At 31.6% G+C, this 14,869-nt stretch overlaps 2 protein-coding genes across 9 annotated transcripts in view; one reads left to right on the top strand and one right to left on the bottom strand.

Moving 5' to 3' along the window:
• Window positions 1-2,559: 2,559 nt before the first annotated feature.
• On the top strand, window positions 2,560-8,948 carry LOC116850345 (RNA exonuclease 5). 6 transcript variants are annotated; one of them, XM_032828535.1, is made up of 10 exons: window positions 2,560-2,577; window positions 3,518-3,684; window positions 3,761-3,939; window positions 4,052-4,295; window positions 4,386-4,584; window positions 5,137-5,359; window positions 5,434-5,578; window positions 5,650-5,900; window positions 6,359-6,758; window positions 7,255-7,536. In XM_032828535.1, the coding sequence occupies exons 2-10, from the start codon at window positions 3,556-3,558 to the stop codon at window positions 7,534-7,536; spliced, it is 2,052 nt and encodes a 683-aa protein (XP_032684426.1). In that variant the 5' UTR covers window positions 2,560-2,577; window positions 3,518-3,555. The 6 variants fall into 6 exon arrangements, 5 of the variants coding, with proteins under 5 accessions (XP_032684426.1, XP_032684425.1, XP_032684424.1 ...); XM_032828534.1 differs by lacking the exon at window positions 2,560-2,577 and adding an exon at window positions 2,587-2,623; XM_032828533.1 differs by lacking the exon at window positions 2,560-2,577 and adding an exon at window positions 2,628-2,692.
• The window catches only part of LOC116850344 (dentin sialophosphoprotein-like), a 12,391-nt gene continuing 6,451 nt past the window's right edge, over window positions 8,930-14,869 (bottom strand). For 2 of the 3 annotated variants that reach the window (XM_032828529.1, XM_032828531.1), the window contains exons 4-6: window positions 14,710-14,814; window positions 14,470-14,562; window positions 8,930-14,263 (exon numbers count right to left, since the gene is read on the bottom strand). In XM_032828529.1, coding sequence (XP_032684420.1) covers window positions 9,309-14,263; window positions 14,470-14,562; window positions 14,710-14,814 — 5,153 coding nt within the window. In that variant the 3' untranslated portion in view covers window positions 8,930-9,308. The remainder of the gene's footprint in view (window positions 14,264-14,469; window positions 14,563-14,709; window positions 14,815-14,869) is intronic. The other variant, XM_032828530.1, reaches the window with a different exon arrangement.

The raw sequence follows: 14,869 nt of genomic DNA, 5'->3' as shown, positions 1-14,869 counted from the left end.
CCTGATGCTCATGTTATCCGCTATGCTATTCTAGCTAACTCTAACTAACTCGAGCATCGGAAAGCATACTGAGTTGTCTTAAACTATGAAGATACTAGATAATTGTGCCTATTACATTTTTCGATCCTAATGGAACTAACTCGTACGGGAGCGGTGCACTGGGACACGGTGCATTTGGACACAGCCAATCACAGCACCGTGTGATTAGAGACATTTGTAGGGTCCCTTGGAACAGCGACTTGTGATTGGACTGTGTCCAATTGCCCCGTGTCCAACTGATATATATTCAACTCGTACTCGATTTAACGTAAACACCATGGCTTTAGCCATGGTGGAAATATACAAGGTGAAACGTTCTGCTAAATGCGCAGTAGCTACCAATCAGAAAGTTGTCCAAAAGTGGAAAACTCAATGGCTATCTTCATCAGACATCAAGTTAGATTAATATATTTTTAGGCAACTTTCTGATTAGTTCTACTTCCACCTCCATGATGCGCAGCGCAACATCTTAAGCCAACGGCACACGATGCTTGTTTCGTGCTGGATTGCTTGCTGAATGGAAATACTCTTTTCTGGGCCTATATTCTTGAAATTTTTGCGTATACGTAATTTTCATTGCGCAGCTATTTTATGGTATAATTAAACCTGCGCAATAAAACTTACGTATACACAACTATTTCAAGAATAAGGGTCCTAATTGATGCATTTCTGAAGATAGATAAAAATGCACCAATCAAAACAGAGTATTTCTATCCAGCAAGTAATTCAGCACGAAAACAAGCACCGTGTGCCGCTGGCTTTAGCGACAAAAATTATATTAAATTGATCGATTCTGTTAAAAAAAGTATCGATTTCAAAAAGAATCTAGTATTTTAAAGGATCGATTATTTGCGAATCAATTACGAAAAATATAATCGATTCTTATATAATCGATTCATAATCAGGCATCTCTAATAACCAGTCTCTATTCAGGAGTCTCTACATGGAGCCAGAAAACAGAACATAACTAACGTTGACGATGTAAACCAGGCCTATGAAAAACATAACCTTCTTTATACACATATGTGGTATAAAAAATCAATAATTAATCAATCAATTTGTTAAAATCACAAGCAAATTGTTTATAAAAAAAAATTTTTTAGTACAAATATAACATTTTTCTTCTCCATTTGCGATGATTTTACATCACCATGTTTTTAGCTTTTTTTTAAGGATATTTCAAACTATGCATAACATAATACTCTTATTTATATTTATGAAAAGTAAATTGCTCTTTTCCCTGACCATAGTATTTCTGTTCTTTTCAGCTACATTACTGAACTGGTGTAATAAGTTAGAGTGAGAAAAAATATATTTGTCTCACTTTAACTTATTACACCAGTTCAGCTGTATAGCTGAAAAGAACAGACCAAGAATGTCACGTATAAGGGCTATCGCACACAAATTGACATAACTGCATATGGGGTGCGTTCGAAAACACTGAAAGTCCACGACGAAAAGTGGCTGTGGTGGATGGGCTTGGTGGGGTTAGTGGAGTTGGTATCGAGAGGAGTTTTCGAACAGCCATGGAAGAATGCTCAATGTGACATACTACATGTGTGTTGTGCCTACATATGTTGTACAAAATGATCGAAAGCGTATTTCGACATTAGCTATAATTGCTTCTCAGCAAAATAATAATAAATTAATAAATTTAGTAATTAATTAATTAATTAATTTAGTAATTATTAATTTATAATTTAGTTATCTGGAAAGTTAATTGGCTATATATTCCTCGGTCCGAGAACTCGGATCGATTTCTAGCATCGTGGGCACCAGGCCTAAGGAAATTTATAAACTTATTTATTACTCCTTACCTTTAACATCGTATATATAGACATTTCCCTTGTCATCCTTTTGTATATTTTTTTTAATATCCATGCATAAAATATGACGACCCGGGATTAAATTTTCCATTTTTTTTCACAAATTGTTACTGATTCGTGACTTTTAACGTGCCTCGTATCTCGTAAGAAAATTTCAGAACCTATAAAATACAAAAAGCTTAATAAGCTTTATTTATATTTAAAGACAATATTCTGACAATATACATCACTATAGAAATAAACCTAAACCTGGCTAACCTACACTGCTGTATTTAAATTTTTTATCTTACCGTGATGGCTAATGGTTGTACGAATGTTTCGAAGAACAAAAAACCATAAATAATTTAGTAATTTCATACTGTATTGCACTCTTTGCGCACTCTCCACCATCTCCACCGATTCACACCGCGCAAAAGAGAGTGGAGAAAAGTCACACGAGTGGTCCACGGAGTACGGTTTTCGAACGGTCATGGTCGTATGGTTAATGTGCCCACTAGGGGTTTTCGAACGATCTGAGTGTGACAAAATACACACGGGTGATGTTTTCGAACGCACATATGCATAGCATAAGATCGTATGGACCAATGAGCATCGAATATTAAGCATCGAACACCAATATGGCGACTTAATACTCGATGCTCATTGGTACATATGGTCTTATGCTATGCATATGCAGTTATGTCAATTTGTGTGCGATAGTCCTAAATATAAGGCCTGTTCTTTATAGCTGCACTGCTGAACTAGTGCAATAAGTTAGAGTGAGAAAACTTATATTTGTTTCACTTCAATATATTGCACCAGTTCAGCAGTGCAGCTACAAAGAACAGGTCTATTGTACTCTCCTCGTGTTTGCTACATAACCTTAATATAACATTGTATTTATATCGGAATACTTCCAATTTAATTACCATAAAAAAGATCGTGTTTGCATCATTTCATTTTTGGAATACTATGGTCAGGGAAAAGAGCAATTTACTTTTCATAAATATAAATAAGAGTATTATGTTATGCATAGTTTGAAATATCCTTAAAAAAAGCTAAAAACATGGTGATGTAAAATCATCGCAAATGGAGAAGAAAAATGTTATATTTGTACTAAAATATTTTTTTTTATAAACAATTTGCTTGTGATTTTAACAAATTGATTGATTAATTATTGATTTTTTATTTTCTATTTTGATATATAATTTTATTTGATACCATTATACAACTTAGCATGAATGCACAAACTTATAAATTATTAATCACCTCATCACGATTTTATGAATAAAATATATATATAAATATAGATAATAATATGACTATCTAACTAGAAAATGGTACAATATTTGATAATGGATAAAAGTAACTAAGAATAGTTACTTGATTTTTATAATGATTTCATAAAATATATAGTAATTTATAAATTATATTTTTCAATTATATTTTTCAAATTAATATTAAGATTACAAAAAAAGCTTAGATTGAAGGATATATATATATTGTTTTTCAAGAACTACTTACAATCTAAATATTGTGTTTATTAAGTATAAAAAGTTTATTGCACATAAAGTAACTTCTTTTTTTGAAAACATAATATATAAATAATGCTTATTTTAAATGCGATGTATTTATGTACTTTTATATAATGTAATCTTATATTTATAATATAGATTGTAAATTACCTTATACAATCTATGCAAAGTAATAGATGATGAACAAGCTTACAACAAAACAATTACAAAGGATAGAAAAGAAGAAAAGAAAGATAGAAGCATTTTTAGAAATTGCAAAGCTCAACGACAAGGATAAGGAAGCAAAATTACAGTCTCAGAAAGAGGTTGATAAAAATAAAAGTGGCATAAAAACTGTTTAAGGTAAAACTTGCAATTGTAAAATTATAAAATTGTTTTCAGACATCAGTTATCAATAATGTATCCAGTGAACAGAATGAAATAAATCTGGCTGGAGAAGATTCCAATAAACAGTTTTGTAATATGGATATAGATAATGTAAACAAGCTGGCTTATGTTAGAGATGAAGGAGATTCTGAAGCAATAGAGGAATCAGAATTACAAGCAAATAAAAAACCTAGGTATTTTATATCAATTAACATAGAGCTTATCTTCTTGTTACCAAGTGTAATAAATTAATTTATATATAATATATAATAAATTAGTTACAATGCTTGTGTACTGCTTGTCTAGATTAAGTGGCAAAGAATATGCATTCTTAAAACAAGAGCTTAGGGAACGTAAAAAAAGACTTTCAGCAATTCCAAGGCTTATTCTTACATCAGGTGGTGAAAATGCTACTATAGAGGTAAGTCAATTGGGAAAGAGGATACCAATATTTCTCAGCGACATACAGCATCTTCTGCTATATTCATTACTCGGGAATAACTCTCCCTACTTACCAAAAAGATGGTGTAACTTGGAGAAGTATAATAAGGTAATAATGGCTATTGTATCATATTTTTAGGCATTTCTTCAGAGAAAATTTAAATCATGTTGAATGATTCAAGATATCCCTTTTCCACAGGTGACACATACTGTAGTTCTTGTGATCGAAGGATTATCATTGTATCATTTTATGGCGCATGAGAGCATGCTTCCACATATAACAAACAATTTGAAGTACCAGTTGGAAGTAGTAACGCCTGCTATCTATGGAGCATCTATAACAGAAGAACTTGCAGCTGTCCCTTTAACAGGAACACAGAGTTCTAAATTAATCAAACGTATGTATTTATATACTTGCCTCACATTTAGAGTAGCTAGTGACAAATTAGCAGTTAAAAATAAAATTTAAAAAATTATAATTTTCAATTTATAAAGTCAATTAAGATATCTTAATTAATCTAACTTACCTCAATTTTAATTAAGTTAATTTCAAGTGAGTTAACTTTTACCTTAAACTAATTATTTTGAAATGCATTAACGTTAATTTATTAATTTTTCTGTATAAGTTAGAATAATTCATAAATATTAAAATTATTGCAATCAATGTAAAAGAAGAAAACTAAAAAATAATAACAATAAAACTTCTTTTTTTTTTGAGTGCATAATTAATTTTTAACTTTAATAAGTTAATTTTAACTTAACTTTTAATTAAGTTTTTGTTTATATAATTTTTAACGTAACTAAGTTACAAGCTATTAACTTTACAAGCTATTAACTTTTAACTTAATTTATTTTAAAAAATTATTATCTAACTCTGTATTTTTATTTATACAGATCTTCACATGTATGTACAAATGTGACATATCTCTGATATTTCTATAAATTTTCAGGATATGGTTCTTTGGAAGCTGCTTTCCAGACAACCGGAAATGTCATAAAATTATTAAAAACCGTATTCCCGGTGCATTCAGTAAACAGTAATAACATGGAAAATAAAACTTGCAAAAATTTACCGCAAACTGACAAATTTTGCAGAACAAAACTACTCTTGTCATTATGGCAAATGGTGGAAGAAAATTATCCTGTACCTCTGAAAGGAATTTTAGCAAAAAAGTAAAGGTTTTGTTACGATTATATTACATAAATTATATTGTCAAGGAAAACTCATAGTTATTGATATATTTCAGATACGATTCATATATATTGACCAAGGACTCTTACGAAGAAGCTACAGCAATGTCACCAATGTTTGCCTTAGATTGTGAAATGTGTAGGACAACGAGCGGTAATCTGGAACTTACTAGAATTAGTGTTGTGGACGAGAAAATGAATGTAAGTGTAATGTTATGTGTGCTGCATTATGGAAAAACGTATATGTCAAACGATTTTAACTTTAATTACAGATTATTTATGATAGCCTAGTGAAACCGGAAAATACGATAACGAACTATCTGACTCGCTACAGTGGTATTACCAAAGAAATGTTGGAGGATGTTACGGTTAAATTAAGCGACGTACAGTGTATGTTAAGAAAAATATTTCCGCCGGACGCGATTCTCGTAGGACAAAGTTTGAATTCTGATCTACATACGTTAAAAATGATGCATCCTTATATTATTGACACCTCCGTGATATTCAACGTAACTGGCGACAGGTATTTGTTATTTACTATAAATATGCATGCAATTATGCAAATATACAGTATATTCAGTACTGTATTATACAATTATAATTATATCGAGTTAAGTCATAAATAAAGCTTTTATCTCTTTTTCTTTATTTTCCTATACAATATCTCTTATAATAAAGTTAAACATTAACATTGCAATAAAGTTAAACATTTATCAGTATTAACTCTTTGCGGTCTGCGCAACTTTCACAGTTTTGTTTCAGTTTCTGGTCCGCGCTAAACGCGCAGACTCGACGTGATGTCGAGTCACACTCAACATAGGACCGCAAAAGGTTAATAATTATTCGTTCCCATTTTAAAGGCAATTTATTAATTTATTAATCTTTTTTACACACGTGTTAAGAAAAAAAAGCTTATAGTTACCTTGCTATAAGCAAAATATAAGCTTTACATTAATAGTAGTCTCTTCGATATCTAACTAGGTATAGGAAAACAAAACTACAGATTTTGGCACAACAATTTCTTGGAGAAACAATTCAGGCTAATAAAGCGGGACATTGTTCGACAGAGGACTCTAAAGCTTCTATGAAATTGGTCCAATTAAAATTAGAGAATAGCGTAAATTACGGAGACGCAGTGTTGTTAGGTGACTGCGATATAGAAGTCTTGAAAATGAAGGCGAGTGCAGAGACAATGTCACAACGGGCGTTGCAGAAAATGGAAGCCAAGAAATATGCCACGTCGATATTTAATCACGTAACGAAGGACAAAAACACTGCCGCTATCGTGGGCAAGGAGGAAGTGATAGCGGAATATGCCAAATATCTAAAGAGTTCGTCTCTAAATGTCATGAGTGATGCAAACTTTACTAAAGACGATAAAGTAAGTATGCGTTTCTAGAAATTATTGAACGTTAAAAAAATATGTTAATCAATATTTTTTTCATTTCTTGACTGATATTAATCTTCTGACACTATGGACTATGGACGCATATATACGTTTGATACATTTTTTCGACTTATACAGGATGTTTCAAAAGAACGTTAACACTTATATTTTTTCTTCATATAAGTATTAATATTTTTTTTTCATATAAGTATTAATATTTTTTTAAGCACCTTGTATTCTTGATACAAGCAACAGTTATCAACTGTTGCGATAGATATTCATATGCAATGTCCACTTACGTTAGCGACGATAATAAAAAAGATTGTCTCTATTTCCGTCCGTTGTTTTCAATTTTTCAAAAAGTTGGTTCTTTCACCAATTGATTTACGACAGCCAAAAATATTGCATCTTTTTTATCGTTTAGCTTTGAAATGTTTCACACTTAAAGAGTTAATAATGGAATAATATAGAATTTTTATGGTAATCATAGGTACGTCTCGTAATAGCGGACAACGATAAACATGCTATATCTCGGAGTTCCGAAATCGTAATGGACCACGGTTTCACATTATGCCATGTAAATATTGGAGAAGAGCAATTAATGAACGAACGGATAGAAAAAACAATTCATACTATTAATAAGTGGGTGGATAAAATTTGGCGAAGTATTGCAATGAATGGTCTTGCGTGTGTGTTATTTGGAGGACAAAATAATGGCGGAAGTGGTGCTTGTTTTTTAAATATCAAAAGGGAAATCTCGCCCATCACGTAAACTTAGAAGAACTTAGAAGACATTACGATTTGTTATTCGTATCAGTCTCTAATCTAGTTGAAATTAAAAAAAAATCTATTTCATCGACGTTATGACGTAATAACCCGAAAAAAGAATTGGGTCAGTCAAAAAGTTCGATTTGATTTTTAAATCAAATTTAAAGCTCCTGATTTATCATGTTGGGTTGTGACGTAAGAAATGTGAAATAACGCGTTGAAAATTCTTTTTTTTAAGTAAAAAGATATTTATATGAAAGAACACTTCAGATCGCTTGGATATATTCTTGTAAAATGTTCCGAAAACTGTCCTTTTCTCTTGATAGTCAATAAATAGCTGTAAAATGAATGTAGCAGAATTGAGAAAAGATAGATTAAAAAGAAAGATTGCTTGATAAGTTAATTTTAGGGATATTTACTATCAAAGGAAAACGATAATTTTGGAAGCATTTTACAAATATGGTTAAGCAATCCAAAGTATTATTTCATACAAATATCTTTTTACTTGGAAATAGAACGTAAGAATTTCAAACATGTGTTTTCTCGCTTCTGATGTCATTAGTCAAGAGTTCCGCGGCAAGTAGTCAGGAGTCTTAACTTTAGTAACTTCTTACAACTGTGGTCATTTAATATTTATTATATTTAATAATATTATACTAAATAAAAAGTGAAGTTATACCAAATAAATTTTATACTAATTTATCTTTATTCCGGTAATTTCGTGTAAACGATGGTATGTTAACTAGTATGATACATCTTTTTGATGCGTACTAGCTTCGTATATCGTTTACGCGCATCGCCGAAATTAAGATAATTAGATAGAATTATTATTTGATAGGCGTATCAAATGATCACAAAGAATGCAATCAAACAACTTATTATACTCAATAAAGCAAATTATTCATCTCAACTAAATAATCGCGATCCTGTGGATCCTATGATGCCTATAATTCTTATGCCCATTTCTACCAACTTTGGTTAACTTAACCGGCTGGTTATTCCAACGGAATTGACCAATCGCATCTATCAAGTCTGACTACAATGTGATTGATCAATTCCATTGGAATAACCAACTGGTTAAGTTAACCAAAGTTGGTAGAAACGGACATTAATTAATTGTATTGGTAATATTAGTATTGTTCCAACTTCTTGGTAAGTTAACTGATAGTTAATTATATGTGTGTCTTTGTCTAAGTTGAAGGAGAACAGATATATGATTTAATCATCAGTTAACTTACCAAACAGTTGGAAAAACCTGCCTATCGTAGAAAGCGGTCGATTTACTGTCGAAAAAGGTAAAATATCGAATCGGACTTTTTGACCAATCTAAAAACCACCTGTCACTCTGTATAGAAATTTGTTTGCTAGGTATTGTATAAATAATTACATCATTAATAAACATTTTTATAATTTTTATTTATTATATGTTCCATTTATATATCCGAACAGAGATTAGATTGTTAAGATGTAACTTGACACTACATATGATTTACTTTAATGCTTTAAAACGTTTTTTTATTTATCCAGAAATAAAAAAACAAACATAAAATTCCATGAAGCATATTAAACAGCACAGCTCGAAATACAACATTGAAAAATATATAAAATGTTTTCAATATTATTTTTTAATAATATTGATCTGATTACAATATTTAGAGCATGTAACATATAACATAAAATGCTTAATTTAAACTTACGGGAATTACTATGATCTATTACAATATTGTAGTCTAACAAAAAAATATTATTATAAGTTTAGTAACACTAAAATGGAATTCAAAACGCATTATCAGAAAATCCATCTTTTGCAGATTTTTGCACTGCATGCTGCTTTTGTAGGTACATCAAATAAGAAGAAACAGGTTCTCGGCTATTCTTATTCAGCATACGTTGTTTATACGATATTATTGAATTGATCGCTTTCGACGACTGTTTCTTAGGCTTCGACATATTTACTATAGCGAATTGCGTGGTACCACCGTTGGAACTCAACGGAACGAAAGTTCTATTCTTCACCTTCGTTTCGAGAAATTTGGGATTATTCATCGATAGTGACGGCATGACTTGCTCTGTATTTTTCGAAAACTTTCGTTTCTTCACTCGTGTTGGTACATCCAAGAGTTTGTCGATTACATTGTCTGGAAGACGTTTCAAACCACCCGTAGATGACGGTAGAACCTGCTTCTGTTCCTCAAGATATATTTCTGGTTTCTTTCTCTTAATAGGAACCACTGCAACTTGCTCCTGAATCATATTTGCATTATCTTCTTGCTGCTTCTTCTTCTTCAGTTTTTTATGGAGTTTAATACGTTCTGTAGCAGACTTGATGGCTTCCAACGCTTCACTTCGCGCTTTGATAAAAGCAGCATTTTTAGATTCAACCGTTTTTGACAAAACGACATTTTGCAATTCTGATTTTTCGGATTCCGTTTTTTTAGCAGATTTTGATTTGGACGATTTCAAAGTTTCAGTTTGAGATGATAGAATCTTTTCTTTCTTCTTTATCTTCTCTTGTTCCTTCTCCTTTTTCTTCTTTTTTAATGATTTCTTCGGCAAACTATACTCTGTACTGTCTTCTATTTTTTGCTGTTTATCCTTTTTTTTTGCAAACGTGATATATTCTGTATTTAGAGTATCGTCACATTCCACGTTAGCTACAATTTGTTTTCTCTTCTTCTTCTTCTTTTTGTGTTGTTCTTCATTTTGTACTATATGTAACGTTCCTTTTTCTTTCCTGCGAATATTCTCTTGCTGTATATCATCTTTTGCATTCTCGTCTGTTTTAATAACATGAATTTTCTTTTTCTTTTTCTCAATAAGCCGACATGTATCTTTGCGAATAGTATCTTCTGCAGTTAACACTTGACTAAGCTCAATATTCTCCTCTTTTTTCTTCTTTTTCTTCTGCTGCTTAGAAATATCTGATTCTGTAGCATCTTGAGGTACGTCATTTTCCGTGATATTCTCGTTCGACGTTTCTTCCACTTGCTTCTTACGTTTTTTCTGTTTTCGTTGACTAGGCTCTTGTATGTTATCATTAAACAGCGCTATAAGATTAGGTATTTCCTCGTCGCTATCCACTTTATTTGTTTTCTTTTGTGCAATATTACTTTTTTCTTTGGATAATCGTCTCTTCTGCAGTTGACTAGTCTCTGCACTTAACTTCAATTCTGGAGCACTTTCATTCAACTTTTCTTTCCTTAGGTCTCTTATTGTAGGCGTTTCGGTGTGAGTAACGTTCATCGTTTTGCTTAGTTCAGTCATTTTGGACATCGGTCTCGCTTTTTCTACTCTTTCCAGTACATCAGAAGGAAGGCTAGTATGTAATAATTTCTCTTTATTATTTGTATGCTTCGGTTCCTTGAAACTGAGATCTTTCAATATAGAATCCTTTCTCGACTTTTTTTTCTTATGCTGTGTCCTTTCACTCATGCTATTTAATTTCTCATCTACAGCTTCCAAAGCTCCCAAAGCCGTCACAGTTGTTTCAACATCATTCGCGAATTCTTCTTCAGAAGAATTAATCTTTGGCGTACTGCATTTCACGGGTATATACACCAATTTTTTTCTATTTATTTCAGATTTATTTAATTGTTTTATCGAATCCTGCTCTGTTTCATCTACGTATGATTTTCTCTTCTTCTTAATCGAGTCAGATGTATCGATAATATTAGTTTCTTCAACTTTCTTCGTGTGTGATTTCTTGACTTGAATATCTTCCTTCTTTTTTGGTTGACAAGCCATAATATGTTCAGTAGATATTTTCCTCTTATTTTTACCGATTTTAAGTGACTTATCGAAGGTATTATTTTTACTCACATTTATCTTTGTTTCGACAGATTTTTCCTCTTTATCTTCTTCTGCATCTGTGCTATCATTTTCTTTTGTATCCTCCACTTGCTCATCGTCTACATTTTTATCTTCTACTTCCTCTTGTTCTGCAGCTTCAACCTCCTCTTTTTCTTGTTCGTCATCTTCATCGTTCTGTTCTCCCCTTCCCTCTTCTTCGTACTTCTCACCTTCTATCGCATCATCAGCGACTATAAAATCAGCAAGATCCGAACCGGTGTCATCAAGATCTGAAGATTCTGATTCCGAAGTTCTACACTCATCATAGGGGACATTATTATCAGAATATTCTTGTTCCGATGCATCTAGATTATATTCTCTTTTAATATCGGAATTTATACTGCCTATACCATCGTCATCGTCATTATTGGTATCACTCTCTAACTCGAATAAGGAAGCTATATATTCGCAGTGTTTTAACGAATCTTCAGTACTATCGCTTAATTTACTTGAGTTATTTGAAACTGATCCTGCGATTGCTAACGTAGAACAATTTAAATTACTCTTCTTATGCTTTAAATCTTTATTTTGCATATCTTCGTCATTTTCATCAGAATCTCCTACATTTTCATCTTTATCCTCTTTACCGCTTTCCTCGCTTGACAAACTCTTCTTGCTTCCAGATTCGACTTCATCAATATCTACGTCCTCACGTTTCTCCAATTTACCCAAAGATCGCATTTTCTTCTTCAAATTTCTTTTTGTATATGTTTCTATACTATCTAGTTCTTCCTCTGAGTTATTTGCTTGGGATTTACTCACAGAATTATTTTGTATGATTTGGAGGCTCTGTCTTGAAGGTGTTTCTTTTGAAGATTTATTCAATGATACTCGTTTTTCGGTTGATTTTCGTAAAGATGTATTTTTACGTGCTTGTAAACTTCTATTTAATTTATTTGAGTCATCTCCAATTTCATCGTCCGATTCATCCGATGTCTGTCCCGATTTATTTAATCTAGAAGCACCTCGACTACTACTTCTATTTAAGTATTTTTCCGATTTGTTTAAAAATTTGTCGATGGAGTTCGAGCTATCTACATCTATACATATAGTTGAAGAATCTTCATCTTTTGATACAGATTTTCTTTTAATCGATGATTTTCGTGTTTTAATTGGTTTAACTGCTTTTTCTTCTCCTTCTTTTTCTTCATCTTCCTCTTCTTCGTCATCATCATCGATATTTATTAATAATGCTTCGTTTATGGCGGACAATCTTTTTTTACTATTGGCTTGTTCAACGTCTAATTTACTCTTCAACAAAACAGTATCATCGGAATCATATTCGAAACATTCCTTATCCCTTACTGCTTTTATGCTTTCAGCCGCCAACCATGCTTGTTTGTCTACCAAAACAAGATCACATTCGGCTTCGCTTTCATTTTCTACCGAAATAAGATTGGATTTATCTTCGACAGCTTTTTTTGTTTCAGCTACATCTTTCTTCCATTCGTCGGCCGGAATATCTCGAAACATGCTAACAATGTCGACATCAGATTTATCGTCATCGATTTCCATATTTTCTGAATCTTCTTGATCTTTATCTTCATGATCCAATTGTGTACTCTTTTCTCCTATGTTCAAAGCCGATGTATTTTCATTCTCTCGCTGTGTTGAAATCATGGTGATTTTCAATGAAGTATTCATCGATTCTTCTTTTCTAGACATATCTGCTGTGGATTCCTCAGAAACTTTCATAATATCACCAAACTGTATATTTTTAATCACTGAATTATCTATGTTTAAATCGCTAGAGGAAGAATTGATCGTCTTCGAAATAGCACTGGATGATTCCGGAGTTGATTTCGTTATATGATCGGATAAATTCTTTATCTGTTCTGCAGACTCCAATAAATCGTCTCCTGTTTTATCTTGAGTTATAGAGGCCACTTTATCGGTGGATTTATTATCACAAGTTTCAACATCTATTGACTCATTTGAATGATCCAAATTGGATTCTACCATAGTCTTCATCGATTCGACATTAGACGACTTGTTATCTTGGGACGCATTTGATTCTTCCAACTCTAATACTATTTCACTATTATTAATTGAAGAACATGAGCTCCCTCTACTATCAATGGTTTTATTACAAGTCTCCATAACACTTCTATCTAATTTATTGGCCATTTTTGTTGTATTTTCATCAGTTCTACTTACTGTTTCAACAAATATATGATCGTCGATCATTTCTTCAACTAATTCTGTATCTTTAATCAATGAAACTTGTTTAACTGTATCATTCGTAGTTGATTTTTTGTCTACATCATGCACCAAGCTCTGTCTTTTAGTTGTATCGTCTACTGAAGAACTATCTAAATTTTTCTTCTCGTGAATTATAATCGGATTTAAAGGATCTGTAGAAGAATCCGTTATTTCCTCAATGTTATCAGTACTTTCTTTCAATACGGCGGTATGTTTCACTACAGTTTCTGTAGATTCTCTCGAGTGACGGCGTTTACTTAAACTTGACTCGTTCCTCGTACATTTAATTTCTTTCTCTGTTAATGATTTATTCACAAAGACTGTAGTCAAAGATTTAGTATTTAACGATGTTACGTTAGTAATAATAGGTCCTGTGTTCTTTTCAGCTGATATATCATTAATAATATTTAGTGTTTGATTTTCTTTATTGCTTGGACTTCTTTTCGGCCCAACAGAAGTTTCAAATATATTTTCAAGCCTAACTGTTAATTCTTTCGTAGGCGATTTTTTGCACATATCTATCTGCGAATCTTCAACTTCTGTCAAATATTCTTCATTTTCAATTATGCTAGATTTATCTCCTTTCGTATCTTTTTCAACGTTTGTATAATTAATTTCATCATCTATTTCAATTTCAATATCAGATGATAAATCTTTTGTGCAGCTGCTTTGTATCTTATCTATATAATAAAAAATAAAAAATATAATTTTAAAAAATACGTATTATCATTCTAAAACTTCATATCTTAAACTTACACAAACTTAAATAATTACAATAAAAAAACAATTCTTCCAATTTCTTAAAGAACATAGATCATATATGTAATTTTTCATATTATTAACATATTTGTTAAAAAATTTAATTATTTACCAAAACTTTCCTTACCTGCTATTGTTACATCTGTATGTTTACTTTGTATTTCATTGTCCGCCAATTGTTGAGATGTTTCATCTAATGTTATAGTTAATATCGTTTCGTCTAAAAATTGTAAAGTACATGTAAAAAATAAAAGATAAATTTTTCGTTTAACAAGTTTAAAGTACATATAAAGATAAATATGAAATATCTTGAGAAATATTTCTATATTATTTTTTTTAATATATTCTACACTCCTTTATTGCTTACCACCGCTATTGTCGTCTTCAACTTTGTCCTTGCTTGTATTATCTATTTCTTTAGCCTTCTGATTTTCTTTAGAACATGCTATCTCATCCACTGCAGAATCGTGACCTGTATTTATAATAAATACACACACACACACACATACATACATATATATACATAT

The sequence above is a fragment of the Odontomachus brunneus genome, unplaced genomic scaffold (genome assembly GCF_010583005.1).
Source record: "Odontomachus brunneus isolate Ranch 3 - 2012 unplaced genomic scaffold, Obru_v1 Obru_scaffold_143, whole genome shotgun sequence".
Classification (NCBI taxonomy): Eukaryota; Metazoa; Arthropoda; class Insecta; order Hymenoptera; family Formicidae; genus Odontomachus; species Odontomachus brunneus.
Note: the sequence above shows the minus strand (reverse complement) of the source record. Positions and strands in the feature narration are given on the sequence as shown.

Excerpts from the sequence above, each read along its gene's own strand:
- LOC116850345 (XM_032828536.1), top strand. The coding sequence starts at position 3,556 with ATGATGAACAAGCTTACAACAAAACAATTACAAAGGATAGAAAAGAAG. Across the intron at positions 4,296-4,385 it reads ACTTGGAGAAGTATAATAAG|GTGACACATACTGTAGTTCT; the intron begins GTAATAATGGCT and ends CCTTTTCCACAG. Across the intron at positions 4,585-5,136 it reads GAGTTCTAAATTAATCAAAC|GATATGGTTCTTTGGAAGCT; the intron begins GTATGTATTTAT and ends ATAAATTTTCAG.